Genomic DNA, 25,475 nt, shown 5'->3' with positions numbered 1-25,475 from the left:
TGACTATAAAAAATACCTGTACAGGTCTGTCAGGTGAACCTCACAACTCTGATCCCCTCAAAATGAAGGATGGGTTCTTGAGCCAGTCAAATGTCAGTTGTAAAACTAATTAGCTTCATTTACCACCTGGACATTCATAGTTGGAAGTATACTACCAACTAATATAAACATTTGATGGTGTATACTTTCATGTGAAGATGCTATACTCAGACGTGACATGATGTATAATGCATTCACAAATTTGATATGCTTGTCTCCGAAGCCTTAATTCTGACTGTCAGATTGGAACATTCATTTCCTGCAACACCCTCTGAAAGACTCCTCAGATAACACAAGCGAATTTTGTCAGAGTAAAAGATTCTAATTAGACTGTACACATCCATGACGAACACAATCCACACAAGATCTTTTGAAACAATGCTCGCAAAGTCAATCAAGGTAAGAAATAAATACATAAAAATCAAAACTGATTGTCCACGTGATGAAGTGATGATCCAATCTCCAGTTCCTTCAACCTCATTGAAGAAGTCACTTCCTGTCAGCATGGTCAGTAGTAGAAAATATTCCAGAAGATGGCGAACACGACACAACCGAGATACACAGCTAGAGCTATCCACCATACATACTGTTCATGTAACTTCTGCTCAAAGTTCTTGAGCACCACCAGTCCTATAGTTAGTCCTGCTAGCGCCCCCATCAAGTGGGCCACATACCCAACAGGGGGGACAACTTCCTTATGAACATAGCGATCCCATATTGCAAAGCCTACGTCTGCACTTGCTGAAAGAAAAGCAAAAGTACCATCATATATCATTTAGAACATTTCTTCATTTAGAATGTTCAGTAAGTGCAATGGTTTCAGTTGCAATGTGATATTTCAATGATTTTGTTTGAATCAATATGTAAAACTGCTAGTTCACAAATAATGTACCATGCTGGTTTTGAGTTTTCATGTTTTCTTAAAAGAAACATACCATTGTCATCTCTTTTGATAACTGAGATAAAACTGAGTGATAATTATGGTGATCACTTGTATCTATCAAAACATATAACAATAATGTACATTATAGAGAATTAATTCCTGTGAATGGACATAAATGATGGAGAAAAAACCCCAAAAACAACAACTATGCATGTCCCTCCATAGTTCTACACACCTTTAGCAAGAACACTTAATGATAAAAATACTGAAAATTTGTCCAACCAAATTCAGTCACTAAACGGGTGATAAAAGCGCTACACAATAAGACTGATAATGTTAGTGCACTGTTAATGGTGCATATATGTTTTAAGATGTGATTTGAACACAGCAAGACGTCACACAGTTGTGACATATGCCACAACCCTCACTCACCTATAATGAGAATAGCTGCCAGTTTCAAGATTCCAAGCTCCATATGAGTGTAATTCTGTAAAACAAAGAAAGCGACGTAAACTTCATGCCATTCTAATCTATCAAAGGGATGAAGTCATTTCTATAATCATAAAAAGTCTCTGCAGGAAGGAGAGTCTATTGTCTGATTTTGTCTACATGATCAGTGTCCATGATTCACTGTCACAATATGCTTGAAAGTTCTAGGATTCATGAAAACGTGAGCATATCCTGACTTGCTGTCACAAACACATGCAAAGCCAAATCAATTGTTCACCAGAAAATAATACACAAATATAGTAAAGTCTGACTGGGGAAAAGAATTAGACAGAATTGATGTAACAAATTCAGTAATGTCCTCCACATGTCTGCTATAAAAATCCTGCTAAGGTTTGCTAATGTATGGACTGTTGTAGCAAACATTATGCAAGAATCAGTTGATGCTCTTTGAAATATTGGCAGAAAAAATTGCTCAGTCATGAAATGAAGACAACAAAGGCTGGAGCTTGTGGAGCATTGATCAACATAAAGGGAAAACTGACAACCAGTAGATTGAAGTCATGCCTCTTGTGATACATTCTGGAGTGTAGTTACTTGGAAACTCGATGATTTATATACTCGAAGCAAGAGTTCTTGGCCAGATTCCCTCATTCTGATTCTGCCCATTTAAAGCAGAAATTCTGACTGCATACTGAAGATCAGGAAGTAGGAGAATACACACATATATTTCTTGCATGTCCTATTAGGGACGCTGGGGTAGCCTAGCGGTTTAAGCGTTACCTATGAAGTCGAAGACTGGTTCAATTCCCCATACAGCTACAGTGTGTGATGGCCACTTCTGGTGTCAGCCATGCTATTGATGGAATATTTCTAAAAGAAAGGTGAAACTCACCTACACTCACTCACTTAAATGCCCATTCAATCCTCAAGTCCAATGTTTGGTCACCTTCTCAAAACTGTTGTCAGTACATTGTAACTTTGACACGTACAGCCAATGCCAAACAATAGCTTGCCGTAAAACAATATAGTCAAAAACTTTCTTACCTTAACACAACCAAGACCAAAAACTGGCTTACCTCAAAACAATGCAAGCCAAACACTGGCTTAAGTTTACACAACCAAGACCAAACATTGGCTTACCTTAAAACTAACACGCCAAACACTGGCTTACCTTTGCATAACGATGACCAAACACTTTTTCATCATCATACAACCACGGCCAAACACTGGCTTACCTTTACATGACCAAGGACAAACATTTTCTCACTTTCACACAACAAAGATCAAACACCAGTTTACCTTTATACTACAACAGCCAAACAAAGGCTTACCTTTACATAACCAAGACCACATACTTTCTCATCTCCACAGGACCAAGGCCAACCCTGGTCTAGGTTTAAATTCACTCTACCAAGGAAAATACTGACCATTACCCAAACAAGGCCAAACTCTGGCTTACAGTCATCAATCAACAGCCTAAAGTAGCTTACATTCACGCAACAAAAACTAATATTTTACATCTGACAAAATCTTGTCTGTGCAATAAACGTGGCTCAAAAACACATAATATCTTCATTAAAGCAGATGTTCACAAGCAGCTGCGAACTGACAAGAAACAACTTCAAAGGTTATTTCAGGACATGACTTCTTATCCCATTCATTTCTTCAAAACCTGATACTATTTGCAGCTGTTCAAATGAACTTTGCAGCATCAAACCCCTTGGTGAGGAACATGGAAAGTGGCATCAGATACGAAAAGGTCAATTTCATGTTTTATATTCTTTTGCTCTTTCAACAAATGGAGAAGACAGTTCCATGATCCCAGTTCTAAAACAACCAGAGTAACCCTGTGGGGGGGTTTGTGAACATTAGTTCCCAGGGGGCAGAGTTTGATTGAAGAGATGGCTAAATACAGATCAGGATCAGCCATGTGTTTGTCAAGGCAAGAAGTTTAACCTGTCCTAAAAAAATTGTCCAATGACTTAATGTATAAAAACTGCTCATTTGTCTAACCAATTAATTGTGCCTTGCATATATGACATCCAATATGGCAGCATTCTTTGCAATATGATATGAAGGTGCTGGGCATTTATTATCAATCTCACTTGTCCTAACAGTAACAGATGTGATGATTGTGTTCAGCTGACTGGGGTCTTGGAGTGTCTTATTTTATCTACATGACTGTTTGTCAAAATACGCATGTCAGGTTAGGAGACTGAGACAGAAATGTTAAATGTTGAAGAGTTCGGTGTGACATATGTTATATCTGTGACAACACTTTCTCAGTTACTTACTGATTCTACTACTTCTCTGGGCTGTGTTCCATCTGTGAGGCACCAAAATCACCAGCATAACAAAGTTAAGACACCCAGCCACCATGGCTTCCAGTTCTGACTTTGTGTGCCTGTGTGCTGATACTAGCCAGGGGGAACAACAAATACTATCAGCAGTGGACACCAGGGAGTGGGTTTCATGCACAAATGAGTGGAATAGATCCCAGACCTTTCATACAATGATCATTGCAATAACCAAAAGGCTGTCCCACCAGTCTTAACATCTAAAATAGATCTGCTTCATCAAATAGATCTGCTTTCCCTATGTGCTTGTGATATGGTGCTTGGTTTATTCACTTAACCTTAAGCACTAGTAAGGCAACAAGTACCATCAGCAGAGGACACCAGAGAGGGGTTTCACATAAAAATGAAAGGGAATAGAACCCAGACCTTTGACATGATGATCAGTGCTATAACCACAAGCCTATCCCACCGGTCTACATCTAAAATAGATCTTTCCTCAAATGAATAAAACAAGAAAACATCACAAAACATTTTCTTACAGAATTTACCTTTAGTAGCTAACATTCAAAAGTGAACACTTGTTTACATTGTATTTTCTGAAATAATTAATCATTTTTTTTCATTAAATATGTAAAGTAGGTACTTCCTTTTTCTCTATTAAGAGATTTCATGCTGCTTTCAACTTCTGTTATAAAACTGTAGTCCAATAAAGAATCGTGATATTTTCTCCTTGATGCATTCTGGCATCAATGTTGACATAATGGTCATCAAGAGAAGTGGAAATTAGTACCATCTATCCATGTTAATCCCCAATCAGTTAAAAGTGGCTACTACACTCCAAGAATGGAAATTCGGCAACTCCTATTTACTACTCTGGAAATAACACAGAATCCTTTAGGGAAACAGTTTCACTCAGAATTCTCTCCAGGCAGAGACCGAGGACCAAACAAAAATAATGTTTTGAAGAAATATCGACATCATGGCAGTCTCACCTAAGCAAAGCATACACACTTCCCTCTTAATGTAGCGTATTTTTATGCTCCTATAAAAACGGTATAGAATTATTCAAGAGTTGGCTTTAAGTACAAATACATTGTGTTATACACTCACATCCAATCAATATTGGCTTTCATTTCCTATTCCAGTTAACGCTAATGACGGTTTTCATTGCCTTTTAACTAATACAGTTGATGTCCAACTTAGGTGAAGGATTGGAGTTGGTTAATACAGAGTCTCATTTGTCTATTTCCCCACTGAGCGTGTGTTGAACTACTTCACATTAAAATGAGTGATGCTGTTTGGTATGCCAATATTTCAACATTAGACCGAGCTTGTTACATGCGAGTCAACAACAAAATCGCCTTGTCATTTACATAGTTTGGATCTTTTCTTAGTGGCTCTTGCAAAGTCTATTCTTGTTTTGCTCTGATTTTATTCGATGTAGGAAACGTATAAAAGACGACGACATTATTAACCTGCATTGGAAACAGTATTAGAAGGACACAAAAATAAATTCATTAAACAGATTGCTGAAAAAGTTTCTCATAAGCCTTAAATCAATCTCAGCGTAATAGAGTTGGAACCAATTTAAATACGGAAACTCCACCACAGTGTTGCTTTTTGCTTAGGTTAAAAGTGATTAATAAGGTGTTGTTGCTGTGTGGAACTAAGTAAAATACATGAATAATTAGATGGTCTGTCAGTTAGTGCTGCAGTCAGCAATATTCAATCAGTATGGCTGCAGTCTGTTAATAATTTAGTCTGGACCAGACAATCCAGTGATCAACGGCATGAGCTTTGATCTACTCAATTAGGATATGATGACATGTGTCAACCATGACCACTGATCCTGTTATTCGCCTTGTACAACAGGAATTGGTTTCTTTCAGGATCTTCATGGTTCCTGATGATGAGTAAATGGATTCATGTGGAATGAACACTATTTGCTACAAATTCAGACAAGTAAAGGGGCAAGAATATAGGGTTAGTATCACAGCCACATATTCTGTCTTCTACTAATGTGTTTTCACTGAAACATGTTCATGATGATGGCATCCACTAAATTTCAGCATTAAGAAATTTCCCCTTAATTTGTCATGTCCTTTCATGTAGAAATAGAGAGTGCAAAATGGACTCCTTTTGAAACTTGATCATAGCTGTGGGCCTGGTTTCATTGCACAGAAGTTTTTAATTTAAATTAAAAAATGTATTAAAAATGCTTTTGATTTAAAAGTATGTATTAAAATATTATTGTATTTTAATAAGATGCACTGAAAAACTTTATGGATAACGACTTCTTCTGTTTTATGGGTGCAACATTTTGATACAGATTCTTGTGCTGATGTCAAGCTGCTCCCCAAAACCAAAAGAAGTTGTTAACCATATAGTTTGTTCAATGTTGTACTTCCCCACTTCTAAAAAGCCACTGAAACGGCCTTAAATAATATGATGAAAATGAACTGTGAAAAAATGATACTCAGATATAGTGAGCATTTAATTGTTCTTTCATTCTCAACTAGTCACTACCTACTGACACACTAACTTAAAACATTTCCTTATGTGGAATCGTGCCATATTGCCAAGTGTGGCTTAAAACTCAACTCACTCAATCTCTCATGTGGAATTATGTCAAAAAACTGTCACAGCTCTTGATCAGTCCGAGGTTGGCATGGTTTTACAGCTTACAGCAAAGCCATTTATATTTTTTAAATATTGTGACTCTATGTACGCTTGAGTGAAAGTTTACTCTTATGCTGTTTGAATTTCAATTAAACACAGGTGTTCAAACCATCAGGTAACTAAAGACAGTAATTGAAATTTTCTTCAAATGTGGAAAGTTCAATTAAAGATTTCAGTGATTCGGTGTCTAACCCCATTAAATATGCATGAACTACATCCAAAATAGACATAGCCAGTATTGATACCTGTCTCATTAGAGCCCAACTCAATAATTTATACCCGTCATCAACAGACCACTCATTATGTTCACATAGGGAGGTGACATTCCATTCAATGAAAATACATTGATCATTTAAAAATAGGTTTGACAACATTGGAATGACTTCCAAAACAAAAATGTTCAATTCTTCTAAATAAAATGTGTGCTGGCAATTAATTCTAAATTGCCTAAAAATCAATAAAATTCCTTTGAGTGCTCTTCTATTTTATTGTGGTAAATGAGATGGGATTAAGATTGTATTCTTCTTTAACACATATTCTGGGGTTTCAGGAAGACTGTTCAGCAATCTGCTGTGTGGAGTTACATCCCTTAAGCACATCAGGACCTAAAATACTGGAAAAGACTTCTGCCTGTATCCCACCTTCAATTTCATTCTAGTCAAATCGTCTCATCTAAATATATATTTCTCATCTGATAAGGATGAGTTTTGACGTGTTTCTTTAATTGTATCTGAATATACTAAAAGACATATCCCACGTCTAAAAATGCCATGCAAAGAAATTTGTCCTCATTGCTAAAATTTGGGGGATACAAGCGGAAGTCTTACCAAATACAGTGCTAAACTATACACCAGTGGCCATGGGTTTTGTGAAAATAGTGAAGAAACAAATGTGTTAGATTACCTGCGGATTTACTTTATGTTTTATCTCATCAGCTTTTGGAATAGTGTTCAGTGGTGTGCTAAACCCAGGTGACTCATTCATCAAAAGTATTCCAGCACAACAACTGAGGATACAAACACTTGGTCATACATGTTTAACCCTAAGCAGAATCAAACCTGGATCTTCATCATTACAAAAGAACACTGCACCATTCACCTACACTTCTGCCATTAGTGCCAGAGAAATTAAAACAGGTCGTAAACCCTTGTCATTACATCTATAACTTCATCATAAATAAATCATAACTGAATATTAGCAAATTAATCTGATCACGACCTGATTAAAGTTAGAGCAAAATGCAAAAAACAAATCTTAAAAGAAACTACACATCTGTTAAGCAATTCTTTCTGCTATCAAGAACACAGTCGCCAATTTCAGAAAACCACCACCTCAAGAACGTAGGTATAAATGTAAAAACTTTCACCAGATTTAATTTGTAGGCTGTATCCCTTCTTTCAAGTCTCTAACGCAATTGATTAAGGAAAAAATCTTTGATCACTCCTGACATTAACAGTGGGTGGACTAAATTAGCTGGTTATTTCTGGGAGAGAGAGACGTCCAGGGTCTCACCAATTTATTCAAACAGGGACGAGTGAGCGCATTTTCACACATGAATGTTCAGGATGATGTAATTAAAAAGTATTTTTTGCTAAAACTTTTATGTCCTACAGTATCTTTCTGAATATTTTGACTACATTTGACATACTTTACAAATACACTATATCTAATCATATCAGTCACTTATTTTAATAAAGCTTCATCAAAATTCAATGAATTAAAATGAAATAGTGATTATTTGCTTTAATCTTTATTTGAAGTACATCATGCTTCAGATGAACGATTCCCAACATGGGTATAAAGAATGAATCCCATTTCTAGTGTCCCTTGGAATTTTACAAATATATAATAAAATCCAATTCTCTCACTCATCTGACATGAAGGATGGGTTTATTTCCAAACATTACTGGCTAAAGATGGCTGTATATCCAACACATGGCAACTTCAAAAATAAGTAGAAATAATTTTTGTAAACATTCTTACTAGATATTTTTAGTTTTGTTCTCACTTTATCTGCCATCATGTATTTGTGAGATAAAAGTCTGTAAAACAGGCTATCGCTATTTAAACATGTTATCAATCTACTGCCACTTCAGCCTGCTGAATCACAGTTACCTTCTGAGAGGTACTTCTTTCATACAAAACCAATTGAGAGGTTTAACATTTAAATTCTTAAACATGTTCAGAGGTTTTACATTTGATGAAACCTTGTTTTTTCTACCTGAGTTGAATACCACCTTCACAAAGCTGCTTGTGTTTATTAGTGAATGGTGAAATAGTCAAAATGTGTTTGACATGAAATTTGATCATGAGAATCCAATCCGCAGCTTGAGATAAGTTAACATCAGTTTTCCCTCTGAGCAATTGGAGCCAGAGATGAAAGGTTGTCAAATATTCACGACGTGGGTTGTCTTGACACTGAATGTGGTCTTTCTTTCACATGATGTCATCAAATTTATTTTATACCATGACGACTGTGTTTATTCAAGGCATCCCGATGTTATGTTTCCTTCTGGTAGTTCTTGGAGTTTAAACAGATTCAAAGTGATTTGGCATGTTTACTTTTTGCTGACAATGTAAACCTTTATGTCATAATTTAACTAGGTGACACTTTATGTCAATAAATGCTGATTTGTTTTTGAATATGAAGGTACCACTAAATACACAAAAAATATACTGAACATCATTGAAAACGCACCACCTGTAAATTTTGAAATAAGGCAATAGAATCTTTTGGAAATGGAAAATTAATGGTGGGAATTTTTATAATAACACACTAGATCGTAAATAACGCTCTACAGTAAAAAACGGATCGTTTGAACACATCATCGAACACATCACATAAAAACAACAAAATTCATGCACATCACACACGAAGGGCACAAATTGCATGCAGAAAGCATGCTGTTCAGGGGTATAAATGACCTTCGGCACAAAACCGTTCTCATTTTCGCAGTACTTTCGTAAGTAAAGTTTTTTCGCCATGCCAAGATTGTCACCAGAGGAACGAGAACAGGCCTTGGGTATGTTGCAGGTCGGCGCTTCAAGCAGAAACATTGCACGACGATTTGGGTGTCATCATTCAACCATTCTGAGGCTTGCTAACAGATACCAACAAACAGGAACCAGCAGGGACCGGCAACGCCCAGGTCAGGCACGTGTTACCACCCCTCGTCAAGATCGAGACATTGTACGGCGCCATATTCGGGATCGAACCTTGCCCGCTGCCAGAACCGCCAACGCTGTCCAGGGTCGACGTGGTTTGATCAGCGCTTCCACCGTCCGACGCCGTCTCCGTGCGGCAGGGTTACGTTGTCGACGCCCTTACGTTGGACCCATCCTGACTGACAGGCATCGCCGTGAACGCCGACAATGGGCTGAACAGCATCGTGTGTGGTTGTTACCACGTTGGCATGGTGTGGTGTTCTCCGATGAGTCGCGTTTTCACTTGCGAAATGCTGACGGGCGTCTACGGGTATGGCGTCGACGGGGTGAACGTTATCATCAGGATTGTGTTGTGTAAAACCGATCGGTGGGGTGGAGGCAGCATTATGGTGTGGGGAGGGATAAGTTATCACCACAGAACCGCTCTGATTGTTTGTCGTGGCAGAGTGAATGCCGTTTACTACCGTGACAACATTCTTCAGAACAACGTCGTTCCCTTCTTTCACCAGCATCAAGATCTGCACACATTTCAACATGACAATGCACGAGCCCACACTGCACGTGTTTCGATACAGTATCTGGCTAACAACAACATTCCTCTACTTCATTGGCCTGCATTGTCACCAGATTTGTCACCCATCGAACACTTGTGGGATTACATCGGCCAACGCCTCGCACGTCGTCCGCAGATCAACAACCTTGGGGAAAGCGACAATGCCTTGCAGCAAGAGTGGAATGCAGTGCCTCAGGACTTTATTCAGAGACTTATCCGTTCAATGAGGAGACGTTGCACAGCTTGTGTTGCTGCTAACGGGGGTCATACACGCTACTGACTTTCCATTTTGACCCCATCTTTATTTCATTGTCAGCTGCATTAAATCTTCACTGTTTTGCTTGATTGTTTTTTGCTTCTTTTCTATATCAAACATTGGTCTACACAAATATGTAAAATTTACATAGATTGCTCACTTCTGCTCTTAGAAATCCACAATTTTAGGGGTGGTGCGTTTTCAATGATGTTCAGTATAGGTGGTGGGGTAGCCTTGTGGTTAAAGTGCATACTTGTCATGCAGTAGACCCAGGTTTGATTCCCACATAGGAAAATTGTGTGAAGCTCATTTCTGGTGTGGGATGGTGGGGTAGGTGAGTGTGTTAAGCATTTGCTCATCTTGTCAAAGATCCAGGTTCAATGAGTGAGTGAGTGAGTAAGTTTAGTTTTACGTCGCACTTAGCAATATTCCAGCTATATGGCGACGGTCTGTAAATAATCGAGTCTGGACCAGACAATCCAGTGATCAACAACATGAGCATCGATCTGCGCAAATGGGAACCGATGACATGTGCCAACCAAGTCAGCTGTCTGACCACCCGATCCCGTTAGTCGCCTCTTACGACAAGCATAGTCACCTTTTATGGTAAGCATGGGTTGCTGAAGGCCTATTCTACCCCGGGACCTTCACGGGTCTCCAGGTTCAATTCCCCACATGGGTACAACATGTGAAGTCCATTTCTGCTATCCCTGATGTGATATTGCTGGAATATTGTTAAAAGTGGCATAAAACTAAACCCACTCACTCATTTCAGGTGCTCCCCATTGTGATATTGATGAAATATTGCTAAAAGTGGAATAAAACTTCACTCACTCACTCATTCACTCACATACAGGAACAGTATCGACCACACGTTACAGGGTGAATTTGGCATACAGACAACATTAAAAAGTTTTAAATACAAAAGTTTGTTATCTTATATTGAAAAATCTAAATTTGTATTGATAAGGGAAACAATTAATATAACAATATGACATAAACTCTTTACAACCATTGAGAACATAAAGCTGAGCGTTTATGGTTTCCATAAGAAATTGATGACCTTTGTTTCAACTCAGTTTATTTGTAAGCTTTAATGCTAATATCCCTGACATTTATACAATATTATGATATGGAGGATATAAATTTTGAATGAGCAAGTGCTACATGAAACTTTACTCTTGGGCAAAAACATTTACATGACTTGAAGATTTATATCTGAAAAAACGTAAATTTCAGGGCTCTTATATCAAGAAGAAATAGGTAGGTGATGAATTGCAATTTCAAGTCATTGTAAACATCTAACACATAAGCTAATATTTCATTTCGGATTGTAGCATGTTTTAAGCTTCTTAAAATACACTTGAGCATTTCTGATTGACACTTTTATTGAGCATGTATAAGTCTCATGAAAATGTCTCTCAATTATGGGCTATGGTTACATAACAACTTAAGTGGAAGCAATGGAACTGGTTAGACAGGCACTGAATCCAGTATAGATTTTAATCTGACTTAGACACTCATATGATTCTAAAGGTATTAGCTAGCTGATGGGTACCAACAGCACATTAGCTTGCTGATAGGTACCAACAGCACATTAGCTTGCTGATAGGTACCAACAGCATATTAGCTAGGTGATGGTACCAACAATATATAAGCTAGGTGATGAACACCAACAACATATAAGCTAGGTGATGAGTACCAACAGTATATTATGTGATGGGTACCAACAGTATGTTATGTGATGGGTACCAACAGTATGTTAGATAGGTGATGGTACCAACAATATATTAGATAGGTGATGGTACCAACAATATATTAGCTAGGTGATGGGTACCAACAATATATTAGCTAGGTGATGAACACCAACAACATATAAGCTACGTGATGAGTACCAACAGTATATTATGTGATGGGTACCAACAGTATGTTATGTGATGGGTACCAACAGTATATTATGTGATGGGTACCAACAGTATGTTATGTGATGGGTACCAACAGTATGTTTTGTGATGGGTACCAACAGTATGTTATGTGATGGGTACCAACAGTATGTTTTGTGATGGGTACCAACAGTATGTTATGTGATGGGTACCAACAGTATGTTTTGTGATGAGTACCAACAGTATATTATGTGATGGGTACCAACAGTATCTTATGTGATGGGTACCAACAGTATGTTATGTGATGGGTACCAACAGTATGTTTTGTGATGGGTACCAACAGTATGTTATGTGATGGGTACCAACAGTATATTAGGTGATGTGTACGAACAGTATATTACTAGGCAATGGACAACAAGGATGATCTGCTTACCAACAGTATATTAGCTAAGTGAGCTGCTAACAAGGCATAGACTCCGCCAGATGCACCCACCAAGAAGGCATCCATGTCAAACACTGACGTCCCCAGGGAACCTGCAGCCAACAACAAAGGTGTCAGTTGTAGGAGACGCTCCTAGCTCCTGCTGTACATGGCTGTTATAGTGTACGCAAGAAAACATTTTCTATACTTCATGACACAGACAACTTGATTTCTGAGAACATTTTGAAAAACAATTGACTTCATTTATAATTTGAGATTAATATTACAAAAGGGCAAAAATCTCTTTATCACATAATTTCCTTCTCAAAATAGATGAAGGTAAATGTATAGTTTTACTTACTGAGGTAACTTGAGAAGCCATAAATATGAACATACATCATAAACTTTGCTAATGGTCACATAGAGCCCAATAACTAGAAGCTACAATTGAAAGTTGATGTAGACTGTACGTCATAAGAAATGAAAAAGCTAAAGAGAGGGGGCACAAAACTCTCTCTACTCTAATAATAGTTTTGCTTTTAAAATTAAAATGTTACATTTATCATTTAGCCAGAATTATTATTTAGGGGCTAGACATCTGTCAGTAGGAAGGATGGTGCATGAAAAAGCCTTTGATGGATTTGCAGGCAAATGTTATGAAATGAAATGTTATGCAAATTGGAGAGCTTCAAGAAAATGTCATCCTGCTGAAACCAATCCCTGTTATAATACCACTATAATAAATGATTGCCTCCAACACTGTATACAACAAAATCATGACTCGTAGAATGTTTGTGCATGGTGGGTGAGCTGTCTATGGCAACACACTAGTAAGTGAAAGTTGCCAGGACTGATCCCCTCTTGTGACTGGGTATTAAAAATCTTAGCGTCAACTTTGTGTGCGGACTCTTTCAGTGTTGTCACAACCCCTTGTGTGCTGTACACAACCCTGTGCACTTAAAAGAACCCACGAATCCGATGGTAGGTGACCAGATGGTGGACACACAAACACATACAGACATCTAGTTGCATGTATTGTAACGTGCAGTATCATTGGACAAAATACTGTGACTGTGACCCAGTTCCCCACTTTGCAAATGGGTACCTTGCAAGGATGAGGTTGTGTGATAACTCGCTGTGCCTAACAGGCAGCATGGGTTGAATACTCCCTAGGGAGTTGAATATGTTAAAGTATGCCAGAAAAAGGACATCTGTTGATCAAGGGAACACTCCAGTGCATGTAGTAATTTTGTGAATGTGTGCACTGCATAAAAATCCTAAAATAATGACAATGTTCGGTATCGGATACAATCATTTGATGACTGACCTGCCAGCACTCCCGCCAGGTAGACGATAAGTATCCGACATGACCCATGAACCATCTCCAGTGGAATCCCAACACAGATCTGTACCGCCATGTTGAAGAACAGATGTATGTACCTGCATGTATACTCAGTAATGTTAACACTAGATAAATATATAAAATGAAAGGTGGTAAAAGTGACTATAGTTTTATACCGCACTCGGCAATATACCAGCTATATGGCAGTGGTCAGTAAATAACCGAGTTGATGTTGATGGAAGGGAGATAACTCTAAATCTGTTTCTTCTTGTGTCGTCGATCTAGCGACAGCTATGAAAAGATTTGCCTCCCATTCCAAGAAATAAATTTTCACAAAAAGTTACCTGTTAACATTGTGTGCAAGTTAACATTACACATGGTAGTATTAAATGTTCTAACCTGCTAATGTGTAAGCTTAACATTCTGTATGGTAACATTACATGCAGTAACCTGTTAACGTAGTGCACATGTTGACACATCTTATCCTGTGGTAACCTGTTAACATAGTGCACATGTTAACAGGTGAACATGTGCATTATGTTAGCATTGCATGTGATAACATGTTTGTACACATCAACATTACACATGGTAACATTAATTGTAACCTGTTAACATCGTGTACATTTTGATGAAAAAGACATTGCGAAAGACAAAAACTTCCAATATAGAATCTTCACCTATTATTACTATATTATTACAGGTTCACTGAAAATGAAATCTTTCTATTCCAAAATGCCAATAATGCTTGATGCAAAACCCAACACATTCTTAGAATGTCCATATTCTATTCTAGCCTGCATTAGAAGACAGACTATGAAGTATAATATATAAAAATGCTTCTTTTCCCTTGAATACTGCAATCTGTGAACACTAATGTGTATGTAACTTAAAGTCACTGCATAACTCCCAGAGAAAGCACTGTCTGTATCTTTACTGATGGTAAAATTACGATCAGTCCAGCTAAATTGAATCTATCAGTGCCACAGCCTCCAATATATCAAGAAATCACAGCATTATTTACGAGACTGTTCTGTCATAGTTATACAAGTATGTTGAATGACCATCATTTTTTCGAAATGAAAGTCAATCTTTGGTGTCAGACGTAACATTTAAAAAACCCATGATTCTATATTCTGCTTAGCATATCAAACTTAATGATCTTCTTCACTCAGACAACAATAAAACTGCCAACATAAATTCTTTAATGACCTCAAATCCTACAAATTAGTCTGAATATTGAAAGCAAATAGTATCTACGGTGGAGTCGAAAGCAACATGGCGACTGTGTCAAGCGGTTGACGACAGTTGAATAGACACATATATTATTAACAGTTGATTGATGGTGGTTTACGTTCTCAATCTGAAGAAACATCAGTGGTTGTAAATCAATAAAGACGCACATTATCTCTGTGCTTCTTTGCTCAAAAAGTGCTTTTTCTTACCGCAATTAGATACGGTTATTTGAGGTTTGATACAGTTATCTGACTGAAGAATAGTAAATGAGAAAATAGTATCTGTTTCCAGATGCATCCCTGAGACAAGATCATTGTACGGCCATATTGATGTGTTTCCTCGTCTATGATAAACACCTCATTAAATGTCTTGGTTAGCCAAGAATTTGTTCATCAGATACTTGACTGGCATTTTAGAAAATGTTTTTTGATGAACATAAAGAATTTTCTGGGTATCATCTTCTTTGTACTATTTAATAAAAAGAAGATGAACCCCCAAATTTCTCTATGTTCATGTATTCATCACTCCAAAGACCCAGCGTAGATTCCATACATGCATTATGTGTGATGCCCATTTCCGGTGTCATCCACTGTGATATTGCTGGATCAGGCAATGCAGTGATCATATGCACTAATTATGCAACTGGGATACGATGACATGCATCAACCATGTAAGCAAGTTTGACTGCCACTTGACATCTTTTATGATAAACATGGGTTTCTTAGTGTTTGTAGTAGGTTTTGCAGGAGTGTGTGTAGGGAGAAAAGTATTCATATGTAGTCCAGAAATTTTCATTACAATCATGAATCATTTCAAATTTTCTTGTTTCATATTTGTTGCTGTTTTAAGATACTTTTTAAAATTAAATAGATCAAAATCTATGTGTCCATAACACACATGCAAAATCTTCTTGCGTGTTTCTATGAATTCTTTGTATAAAAAATGAAGGTTTCTGTGTTAACGCAAACACTTGTTTCTGAATACGGATGTGGATCTACTTAGGGGAATTATTTTGACAAACACTTAATGCATATGAATTCCAAGGATAATCGTACACATCAACATTTCAGTCAGAAAATCTTACCCAGCATGCAGAAGTGTGTAAAAGAGGAAGCGCCATAGCTCAAGTCTGCGGTCTGGACGGTATATAAACACGGAGTTGACGGGCACAGGGCCATTGGGCTCGATACTGCCGGACTCGAGACAGTAGTAGATAAAGCAACCAATCTGAAACAGAGACAATCAACTCAGACACATCCATAGCACACCCACGGGATTCGGCAGATGAATCCCATCACTGCATTTAAAAGACTGGGATGGCAATCAAAGGATGCAGTGCCCCATGGGAAACCCATCTCCCAGACATTGCAGACTGAAGTACCGCATCATTACAACTCTGTGGTAAGGATCAGTGCTTACACTATCAACCACTAGTTCCTCTAGTGGTCTGCAGTTTACTGATTGTGGTTTATCATGCGATTCATAGTCAGTGCTTACCTCTATATTACGTTGAAATACAACTTTGTGAATCATGACTCTTCAGGGGTGGATATAGAAAGGATACAGAAAGGATGTAGAAAGGAAGGGTTGCACAGTTCATTTGCACCCATTTTCACCAGAGTTTCAATGGTCATTTAATAAACTCACAGGATAATAGGTGCCCATCCCTGCAAACACCCTCTGGATCCACCAATGCATTTTATATATTTAGCCAAAACAAATAAATGTACCAAATTATGAGTTATCTAAATGTGAGACATAACAGAGGTTATAGACAAAAATTCCAAGCAGGTCTTACATTTTATATGTACACTTCTCAGCCATTCTCACTTGTTAGCTGCACCTTTTCGTAGGTTATTCTGGGATAGTGAAAATACACACCATACAAAATCCAGTGCCAGTATGTATACATAATTGGATTCCAAACCAACAACCCTTAGAAGAAAAATTAGAAAACCTACATATTCAGGATTTATGTGCTTAATTTTGGGGTGACCTCTAGAGGCAGGTCTCGACAAAATATGTTATATTTCAGTAAACTTGATCAGCAATGATGATGATGACAATGACAGTGATGATGGTGGTGGTGCTGCTGCTGATGCTGCTGCTGCTGCTGTTGGTAATTCCAGTGTGCCAAATCTATGCCCAATAGCATGCTCCAAGTACTTCATTATTATCCTGGCCAATGGATATGCGAGCATTCGATTTACATTATCAACTCCCTGGAGAGAATACAACCCATGCAGCATGTGAGGTGCAAAAAGGTTAACTACCTCATTACCATCTCATGATACCAGACACCTATTTACTTCTGCATGAACAGAGGCACATTTTAATAAGGTCACTTTCCTGAAGAAACACCATATGTGCTGCAAGTGCTTACGTGGAGGTCGAGACCAATGTCCAAGCACATGATTATTGTTAAAAAGGTTTGGCCAGCCTTGAATTCTATCTAAATATAAAGCTTTGCAACCTGTCAGGCTTAAATGAAAAAATTGGCTTGCTTCGCGTCTGCAAGAAACTCTCAAGACTCCCACTGCCAAATATGGTCAATCCAATTCTTCTGTCCAAGACAACGATGCTTATCTTCACCTGATTTGTGACTTGTAGGTTGTGTGCAGGATGACATGGCACCACAAATGCGATTAACTCATGAAATAACTGTTCTGAGCTAAATTGCTAAGGTTAATCCAGTATAAGTGTAGATACCTTCAAGCAATCCCGGCCCTATAACTTGTATCTCTCAATGGTAAAGATATAGCAGTTCTCCTTGTCAAAGAGAACCATTAGATTGGGTCTATTGAACAGAGATAGTGTTCATGTACAACTAGTATCACTTAAAAATAATTAATATTGTACAGTTTCCTTTTTTAATTGCCTACTTTACAGATAAAGCTCTTAAACTATAGGGTTGCTGTCGAAATATATTAATATTTGAACACGCATGAAGTTTAAAGGCATATACATATAATATCTCTTCATTTGTAACCCACTTGTTTAATATATTTTTAAAGCATGGTTTATTGTTTTGTGTGTATGTGCATATTGTGAGAACAGGATGTTTGGAATTATGCTAAGGGCAACTTAATTATCTCTTTTAATCTGATCACTAATGTTTTAATACTTTTGAAACTAATGAGTGCACCGTAATCTTTCAGTGAGTGAGTGAGTGAGTTTAGTTTCACGCCGCACTCAGCAATATTCCAGCTACATGGCGGCGGTCTGTAAATAATCGAGTCTGGACCAACAACATGAGCATCGATCTGCACAATTCGGAACCGATGATATGTGTCAACCAAGTCAGCGAGTCTGACCACCCGATCCCGTTAGTCGCCTCTTACGACAAGCATAGTCGCTTTTTATGGCAATCATGGGTTGCTGAAGGCCTATTCTACCACAGGACCTTCACAGGTTCCGTAATCTTTCAATTTACTCAGATGACAATAAGATGTTTACATTAATAAGAACTTACATTAATGAATGTGGACAACAGGTACTTTAGACAATCAATTCTAACATTAAAAAAAAGAAATAAACCAGGATATAAGTAATTACAATGTCAAATACTTTCAGTGTGACAAGCATTCACAGAAACACATCAGTGATCTAACCAAACAGTTACTGTGGCTTACAAAATTTTTTTAGTAAACAACTGGTACTCTTTAAGTTGTTCTCTGGTCACAAGGAGAACATGGGTTGATGTACCCTCTGTGTTCCTTCAGGCTCAAGAAACATAAGCAAACACAGAGGGTACATCAACCAATGTGTCCTGAGGGACTAGAGATCAACATATTTGTCTTACTGAACATCTAAGTGTTCATTTTGAACCAAGTGTATCAGATTATAATAAAGACTCTTGAAGTCCGGCAATTTGCCAATACTGAAAAAACACTACTAACACAAAATATCAAATGACTTCCCACAGTCTGACATTTCCAAATGGCAACATAGAAAATGTCACTCACCTGTAAACAAGGTATATTGACTGTCTCAGACAATCAGAAAATGACATTTATGTGTGAGGTAAGAAAATAAATCATGTAACTCGTGTATCCCAGACATTTTCACATGACAATATCATATGTCAATAATGTATTACGATATTAGTTCCCAATTTACTATTAGCTGTACCTGTACATTGTGTACATAACCAATCATGATGATGCAGCTCAGAATAAACAATCCTACCTTTCAAGAGGATTTATGTAGTGAGAGTAAGAATGTGAATTTAATTTGACGCCTCTCTTGACAATATTCAGGCCAGTGGGATAGTCTAGTGGTAAAGTGTTTGCTCGTCAAGTTGAAGACTCGAGTTCGATTCCCCACATGGGTACAGAGATAGGCTTCACACATTGAACCCATGTGGGAAATCGAACCTGAATCTTTGGCATAGTGAGTGAACCCTTTAACCACAAGCCTAGCCCAATTCAGTGACTAAGTGAGTTTTATGCAATATCACAGCCTGTGTAGTGAGAGACTTGATAGAGCAAACAAACTTTTTACTGCAGATGCTCAGCATACATAAATGATAAATATAGGTTATGACGCGAGTGTGTTTTGGAATGGTTAATATCCAGCATTGGGAATAAACACTGTATACATAGTGTTTATTCCTAATGCAGGATACATCCCAAAACACACAAGTGTGATAACCTATTTATCATAAAATGTCATTCTTACTTTAAAATTTACAAAAAAAGTGATTTCATTTGCCATAGATCATGAAACTAAACTTAATGAGATGTGCCCGCATATCTATGACATCACATATAGGTGCGTAGTAATACGTGACGTCACAAGCTCAGTGACGCAGTATTATTCTGATCACTCATTTGACTGCATTATGTCATGTAGTTCCCAGTCAGCTTTTATGTTAAAGAGCATATTGTTGTCAACAAGTATTAACTTAGATTCAAAAATGACAACAAAAAAAAACGTGCGGAATTTGGGAAAATTTCAGTTAACTCTTTGAACATCAAATGCACTTTCATGTTGGCGTGACATTGTGCACCTGAATTCCTATGCTGTCCTCTCGCTAACACTGACAGTCAGATGGTAAACTGTTGTGGGTATCGTCGTCAGCCTATGGATTTCTATCTTCGCTTTGTAATCTACACCATATATCATAACCAGGCATGCCTTTTCAGGGATCAAACCACTGACAGTGCCGAATTGACACGACATGATCACCAACCCTTGAAGCCACGTTTGTTGACACTCTGAAAGTAGTCCCTATAATTTGCATATAATCTCTCTAATTTGCATCAGTATCCATATATGACCCCAACAGATACTGAAAATATCCATTGGCTTTATCCTGTCGAGATCACTACCCATTGTATGATAATTCAGTATATTTAAATCACACAACCTTAGGCTTATATGTAAGAGTTGTTTGCCTAGCAGTGAAAATACTAACCCAACCAAGTGAAGACCTGAGTTTGATTTCCCTACTGGGTACTATGAATTAAATCTGGTCCCCCAACCCCCAAACATGATATTGCTGGAAAAGAATGTAAGAAAAGTGCTCATTCATTTAGCATATTCATTCTGAATTACCAGTCTACTACAGAAAACAAAATATGATGTGATGCACTTCCATATGAAAGTGATGCTTTGAGGTGTTTGATGACTGTTTGACAAGTGAATGACTGGTGATTGACATTTCAGAACGGGTCAACTGCACAACTCCACACTGCTTGAGGGAATCGATTATCTTGTCTTTTATCTCTATGTTTTCGAGTAACATAAAAAACATACTGATCTGAATAGCTTTGTTCTCACATGATAAGGAAGGCAAGTTTTGAATAGAAATTAATTGATTCTTGCTTGGCTTCATCTCTTTAGATTTATTTGACAATATTTTTTTCTTATCATTTGGATCAAACGATTTTCATTTTTTTCACACAATCAATTTTGTTTATTCTTGTCCAATAGAAAAATTATTTCTTCCAAAGCTAGTTTACTTATTGTATGAAAAATGTACTGGTATAACCATTTAGATCAAGTAAATTGAAGTGTCTTTTTAAATTTTACATGGGTTTGAACTTGTTTACTTTCAACACAAATCATTCATTAGTCACACAATCATAATCAGAAACATATTTCAGAAGATTAATTTTGTTTATTCTTGAAGTAAACATATCCATGGTTCAAACAAGCTATAACAATAAACTTTACTTTAGAAAAACATGTTTTCATTTGTCATTGACAGGGCTTCAGATAATTTTTCAACATCAGGAGTATTCAATCCTGGAACAACTAGAATGGATTAGAGCTGATTTAGAGTACTGAATAGAATTGAATAGCATATCAGAAATCTGGTTTCATTTCACATATGTACCACAACATGCTACTCTTGTGTAAATAGGTAAATGCACAATAAAACATTACTTTGTAAGATAAGCACATCTGTAAATGATTCTAAGACTGTACACCATTGCTGTGTTGCGTATCTGCTACACAACATTGCAACTCTTGTGTAAATAGGTAAATAAACCATAAAACAATACTTTTTCAGATGCGTTCATCTGTAGATGATTCCAAAACTGTACACCATATCTGCTATGGTTTCTAAATTTTTTCCAACCATATTGTGCATATATTTTATCCGTAGATACCCCGATATGGCCATTATCTTGAGCTCTGGGTGACATTAAACAGTCAAATCAAAAGTGTATTTCGTGTTTAGTTCAATGCCTCAATTTTGTTTACTATCAGCAGTTCATAGAATGGAAAATACATGTTTATCTTTCATTTGTTATTGAAATCATGCTCTTCAGCATTTCCATCCTAATGTAAACCATCACACCTACCTCTATGAGTGTGATTGCAGGTATAAGTAGAGGTGGGGGACAGCATTTGTAACGGTCAGCATAATACTGGCGGTCAAGCTCATCTGTGAGGAACTCTCTGGCTACTTTGTGCACCATCTTGTCGTAACAGGTGGTGGGTGGTGGCTGAACTTGTAGACAACGACCACTAGTCCATCCATCCTTCTCACGACTTTCTACCGCAAGGCGGAAACTGGGGTTTCGGCGATTGCTCATCTGGCGACAGAGAATAACGTGTGGCGATTAAATTTGAAAAGGATCATATGTGTTTGGAAAGTGGGTGCAAATATGTGCTTTGGGAGCCTCATCACAAAAACACTACCTGTGAAACAAACAAACAGCCATGTTAAGTCATCGATAACAAACAAGCAAAGGATGGCTACAGTCGACAATCAACATCACCTGTTAAGTCGATAACCCACAAACACAACCTAAACAAACTCATCTCAAGGATTACATGCAATTTACCTCTCTCCTCATTTTTTATCTTTTGTTTTGAATATCTTAACTCAAATGGGACATTTGAATAAAAGAGATCTAAGACATGTTGGATAAAAAAGCAGCATTGTTGACAATATTGCTATGCATGCAGACAAAAACAACTGCTTCAAATTACAACATCTACAAATATTTGCTTTAATTTCAATTAAACCTATTAATTATTAAATCAAAAATCAGTCCAGAAAGTTCAACTAAAATATTTTCATTAATAAAGCATTTTCTGCTGGTATTTTCAAATTTTTTTAAACAATTCAATCACTAATTAAATTTTCAAATTGTTTATTTCTTTAAAATTTAAGCTGGGATTCACATAATTAGACAAAAAACATCACAACAAAGAAATGAGACAATAGTAGGTTTAAAGTACTGCTGCCTTACAATCACAATGTTTACAACTTAAAAAACATTAAAAAATTAAGTTTAGTTTTTAAAAATAAGCCATCATTAATTAGAATAGACAAAAATAAATACAAACTGTACTCTGACCAAATCAATGCTTACCCATCATAAATGTCAAGGTTTTAAATCCTCATGTCTGTATAATCCAAAAAAAAGAGAATACAGCTTGCCGACATCTACCCAAATCCTCAAATGGTCAAACTGTACTCTGACCAAATCAATGCTTACCCATCATAAATGTCAAGGTTTTAAATCCTCATGTCTGTATAATCCAAAAAAAAAAGAGAATACAGCTTGCCGACATCTACCCAAATCCTCCCAAATTGTGATCAGCAATATTCTCATAAGTTTGACAACCGGGAAGATATGATGCCTCTGTGTCCATAGCTCTTATCCTTATATATACCCTGAAATCTCAACTGCAATCTGTTACTGTGAGCTAGCAACGTCATTAAAATTGCAGTACTTTATTTCTATTTGTAGTTTGCTGTCGAATGTTGTATATCAAATGAAGAAATTGAGAAGAATATGCTTTCAGAAATCACACATAAAAAATTCAGGAGTTGGAGTTGGTGCCTGGTTGCAAGCTTCAGCAGCCCACCCGAGTACAGGGATGATATAATTAATCATTCATGAGGCCAAGGCTGTCACACAGCTCGGGTACTATCAGCCCCATCCAGGACCTGACAGCTTGAGCTGAAGCTATTGTCTCCTGTTTCTTGCACAGTCCTTACAAACTCATGTTGTGCAAGACTGATGTCATTCTGACCTTCCTTGGCTCTACTTTAAGGATGTGTATCAAGACAAATCACACACTTAGGTGCAACCAGACAAGCTGGTAATGTACATTGTTAATCTTTGGGGTATGTCTTAATACAAAATTATGCAGGGATAGCTTATGAATATTCTACTGTAAGGCCAATGCAAATTATTTTGTAAAACCAGAGGCCTCAGTTTTATAATTATTTTATAAATATTTATGAAACTAAAAGTGTGTTTATTGATTTTGAGGGCTTAAAATTTCATTTTTCATCATGAACACTTTCATTTCAAGAAAGAGTTTGAAGGAATTATCTTTAAATCAACACAACAAACTTTTCTTTCACTTGTTTAGTTGAAAATTCTTTGGTCACAGTAACCTAATCTACAGGATTTAAGCAAAAATTGATACAAAAATTGTAAACTATACTAGGTTTGATTTGTAATTTGTAAAAGGGTAAATAAAATACATGTGAAATAAAATAAATCTTAATCAGATAAACAACTTACACCTTTTTATATGCACTAACAGGATTATGTAGAAGATTGATAATATTCTTAAAACATAATTTAAAAAAAAAGAACTTCAGTCAAAACAATTATGACTGTGTGAGAGCATTTTGTTTAGAGCATTTTGAGAATACTATTTAATTGGCTTGAGTTTCTTCATTGATGTTTGGTTTGTGAGTTGGTTTAGAATGCAACTTCTCAAAAAGAGAGGCTTTTTATGCAATATGGCCTCAGGAGACGGGTGCAACCTGATATTGTAAATGTAAGCAATTGACATATCAGGTCTTTAAATTTGAAGAAACTGAAGACATCCAAGGAAGTTTTGCAACAGTACTCATTTCGGTCATGACTGTCATAAGAAGTTATTTTATGATGATCCACTGTAAGTATCCTCTCTCTCTCTCTCTCTCTCTGTGTGTGTGTGTGTGTGTGTGTGTGCATGCGTGTGAGCGTGTGTCTATGTGTGACAAACTGCAAGCTAATACATCTGGCTTGTGATTGTCATAAGGAGATATTTCATGACAATCCTATACTTGAATGAGAAAGAGAAAGAGAGAGAGAGAGAGAGAGAGTGAGAAAGTGTGTGTGTTTGTGTGTTACGTAGGCGGATTTCAAGAATTTCAGTAGGAGCATGGTGGATGGAGGGAGAGGGGACGGAAATGTTGAAGGAGACCTAGTCGGTCTCACAATCACTGAACTGCATTATATTCTCTTCTGCCCAGTCGTCTCTGTAATGCTGAAACCTCAAATAGGGCAAGTCTAGATTTCGTCAGGTTCAGGATCTAAAACTCCTTCCCAATTTAAAAGGAACTGTTTGTTTCTATCAAAATAATATATGTGTGTGTGTGTGTGTGTGTGTGTGTGTGTGTGTGTGTGTGTGTGTGTGTGTGTGTGTGTGTGTGTGTGTGTGTGTGTGTGTGTGTACACACACTCACATGGAAACAAATAAGGGAACTATTGAAAGTACAAGTATTATTTATTCTTTTCAAGGTTTCTTCTCAAGGTAGGTATTGCAATATTTGGGTGAAATCCTGCAAACAGATAAAGGAATACTTGTACTTTCATGTGTTCCCTTATTAGTTTCTGTGAGTATAAATATTCAGAGTCTAAACATCGGTCTATGGGAAGCTGTATGTACATACTCTTAATCCATCAGTTAGTATGTTCAAAAGAATATTTAGCGGGTGAGTACAGTTTTATGTGCTACTTTTAGTAACATTCCACTGAAGTTCCCTGGGTGACATTTGAATTTCAGACTGACTCAAGATTTAA

General features: G+C 37.1%; 1 protein-coding gene across 1 annotated transcript in view; it reads right to left on the bottom strand.

The window, feature by feature from the left end:
- Positions 1 to 320: 320 nt before the first annotated feature.
- Positions 321 to 25,475, bottom strand: part of LOC137284779 (rhomboid-related protein 2-like) — a 104,063-nt gene continuing 78,908 nt past the window's right edge. The window contains exons 4-9 of the mRNA XM_067816758.1: positions 22,017 to 22,250; positions 16,286 to 16,428; positions 13,954 to 14,066; positions 12,639 to 12,739; positions 1,355 to 1,409; positions 321 to 780 (exon numbers count right to left, since the gene is read on the bottom strand). Coding sequence (XP_067672859.1) covers positions 548 to 780; positions 1,355 to 1,409; positions 12,639 to 12,739; positions 13,954 to 14,066; positions 16,286 to 16,428; positions 22,017 to 22,250 — 879 coding nt within the window. The 3' untranslated portion in view covers positions 321 to 547. The remainder of the gene's footprint in view (positions 781 to 1,354; positions 1,410 to 12,638; positions 12,740 to 13,953; positions 14,067 to 16,285; positions 16,429 to 22,016; positions 22,251 to 25,475) is intronic.

This window comes from Haliotis asinina, chromosome 5 (assembly GCF_037392515.1).
Source record: "Haliotis asinina isolate JCU_RB_2024 chromosome 5, JCU_Hal_asi_v2, whole genome shotgun sequence".
Classification (NCBI taxonomy): domain Eukaryota; kingdom Metazoa; phylum Mollusca; class Gastropoda; order Lepetellida; family Haliotidae; genus Haliotis; species Haliotis asinina.
The sequence above is the reverse complement of the archived record's forward strand: the minus strand, read 5'-3'. Positions and strand labels throughout refer to the sequence as shown.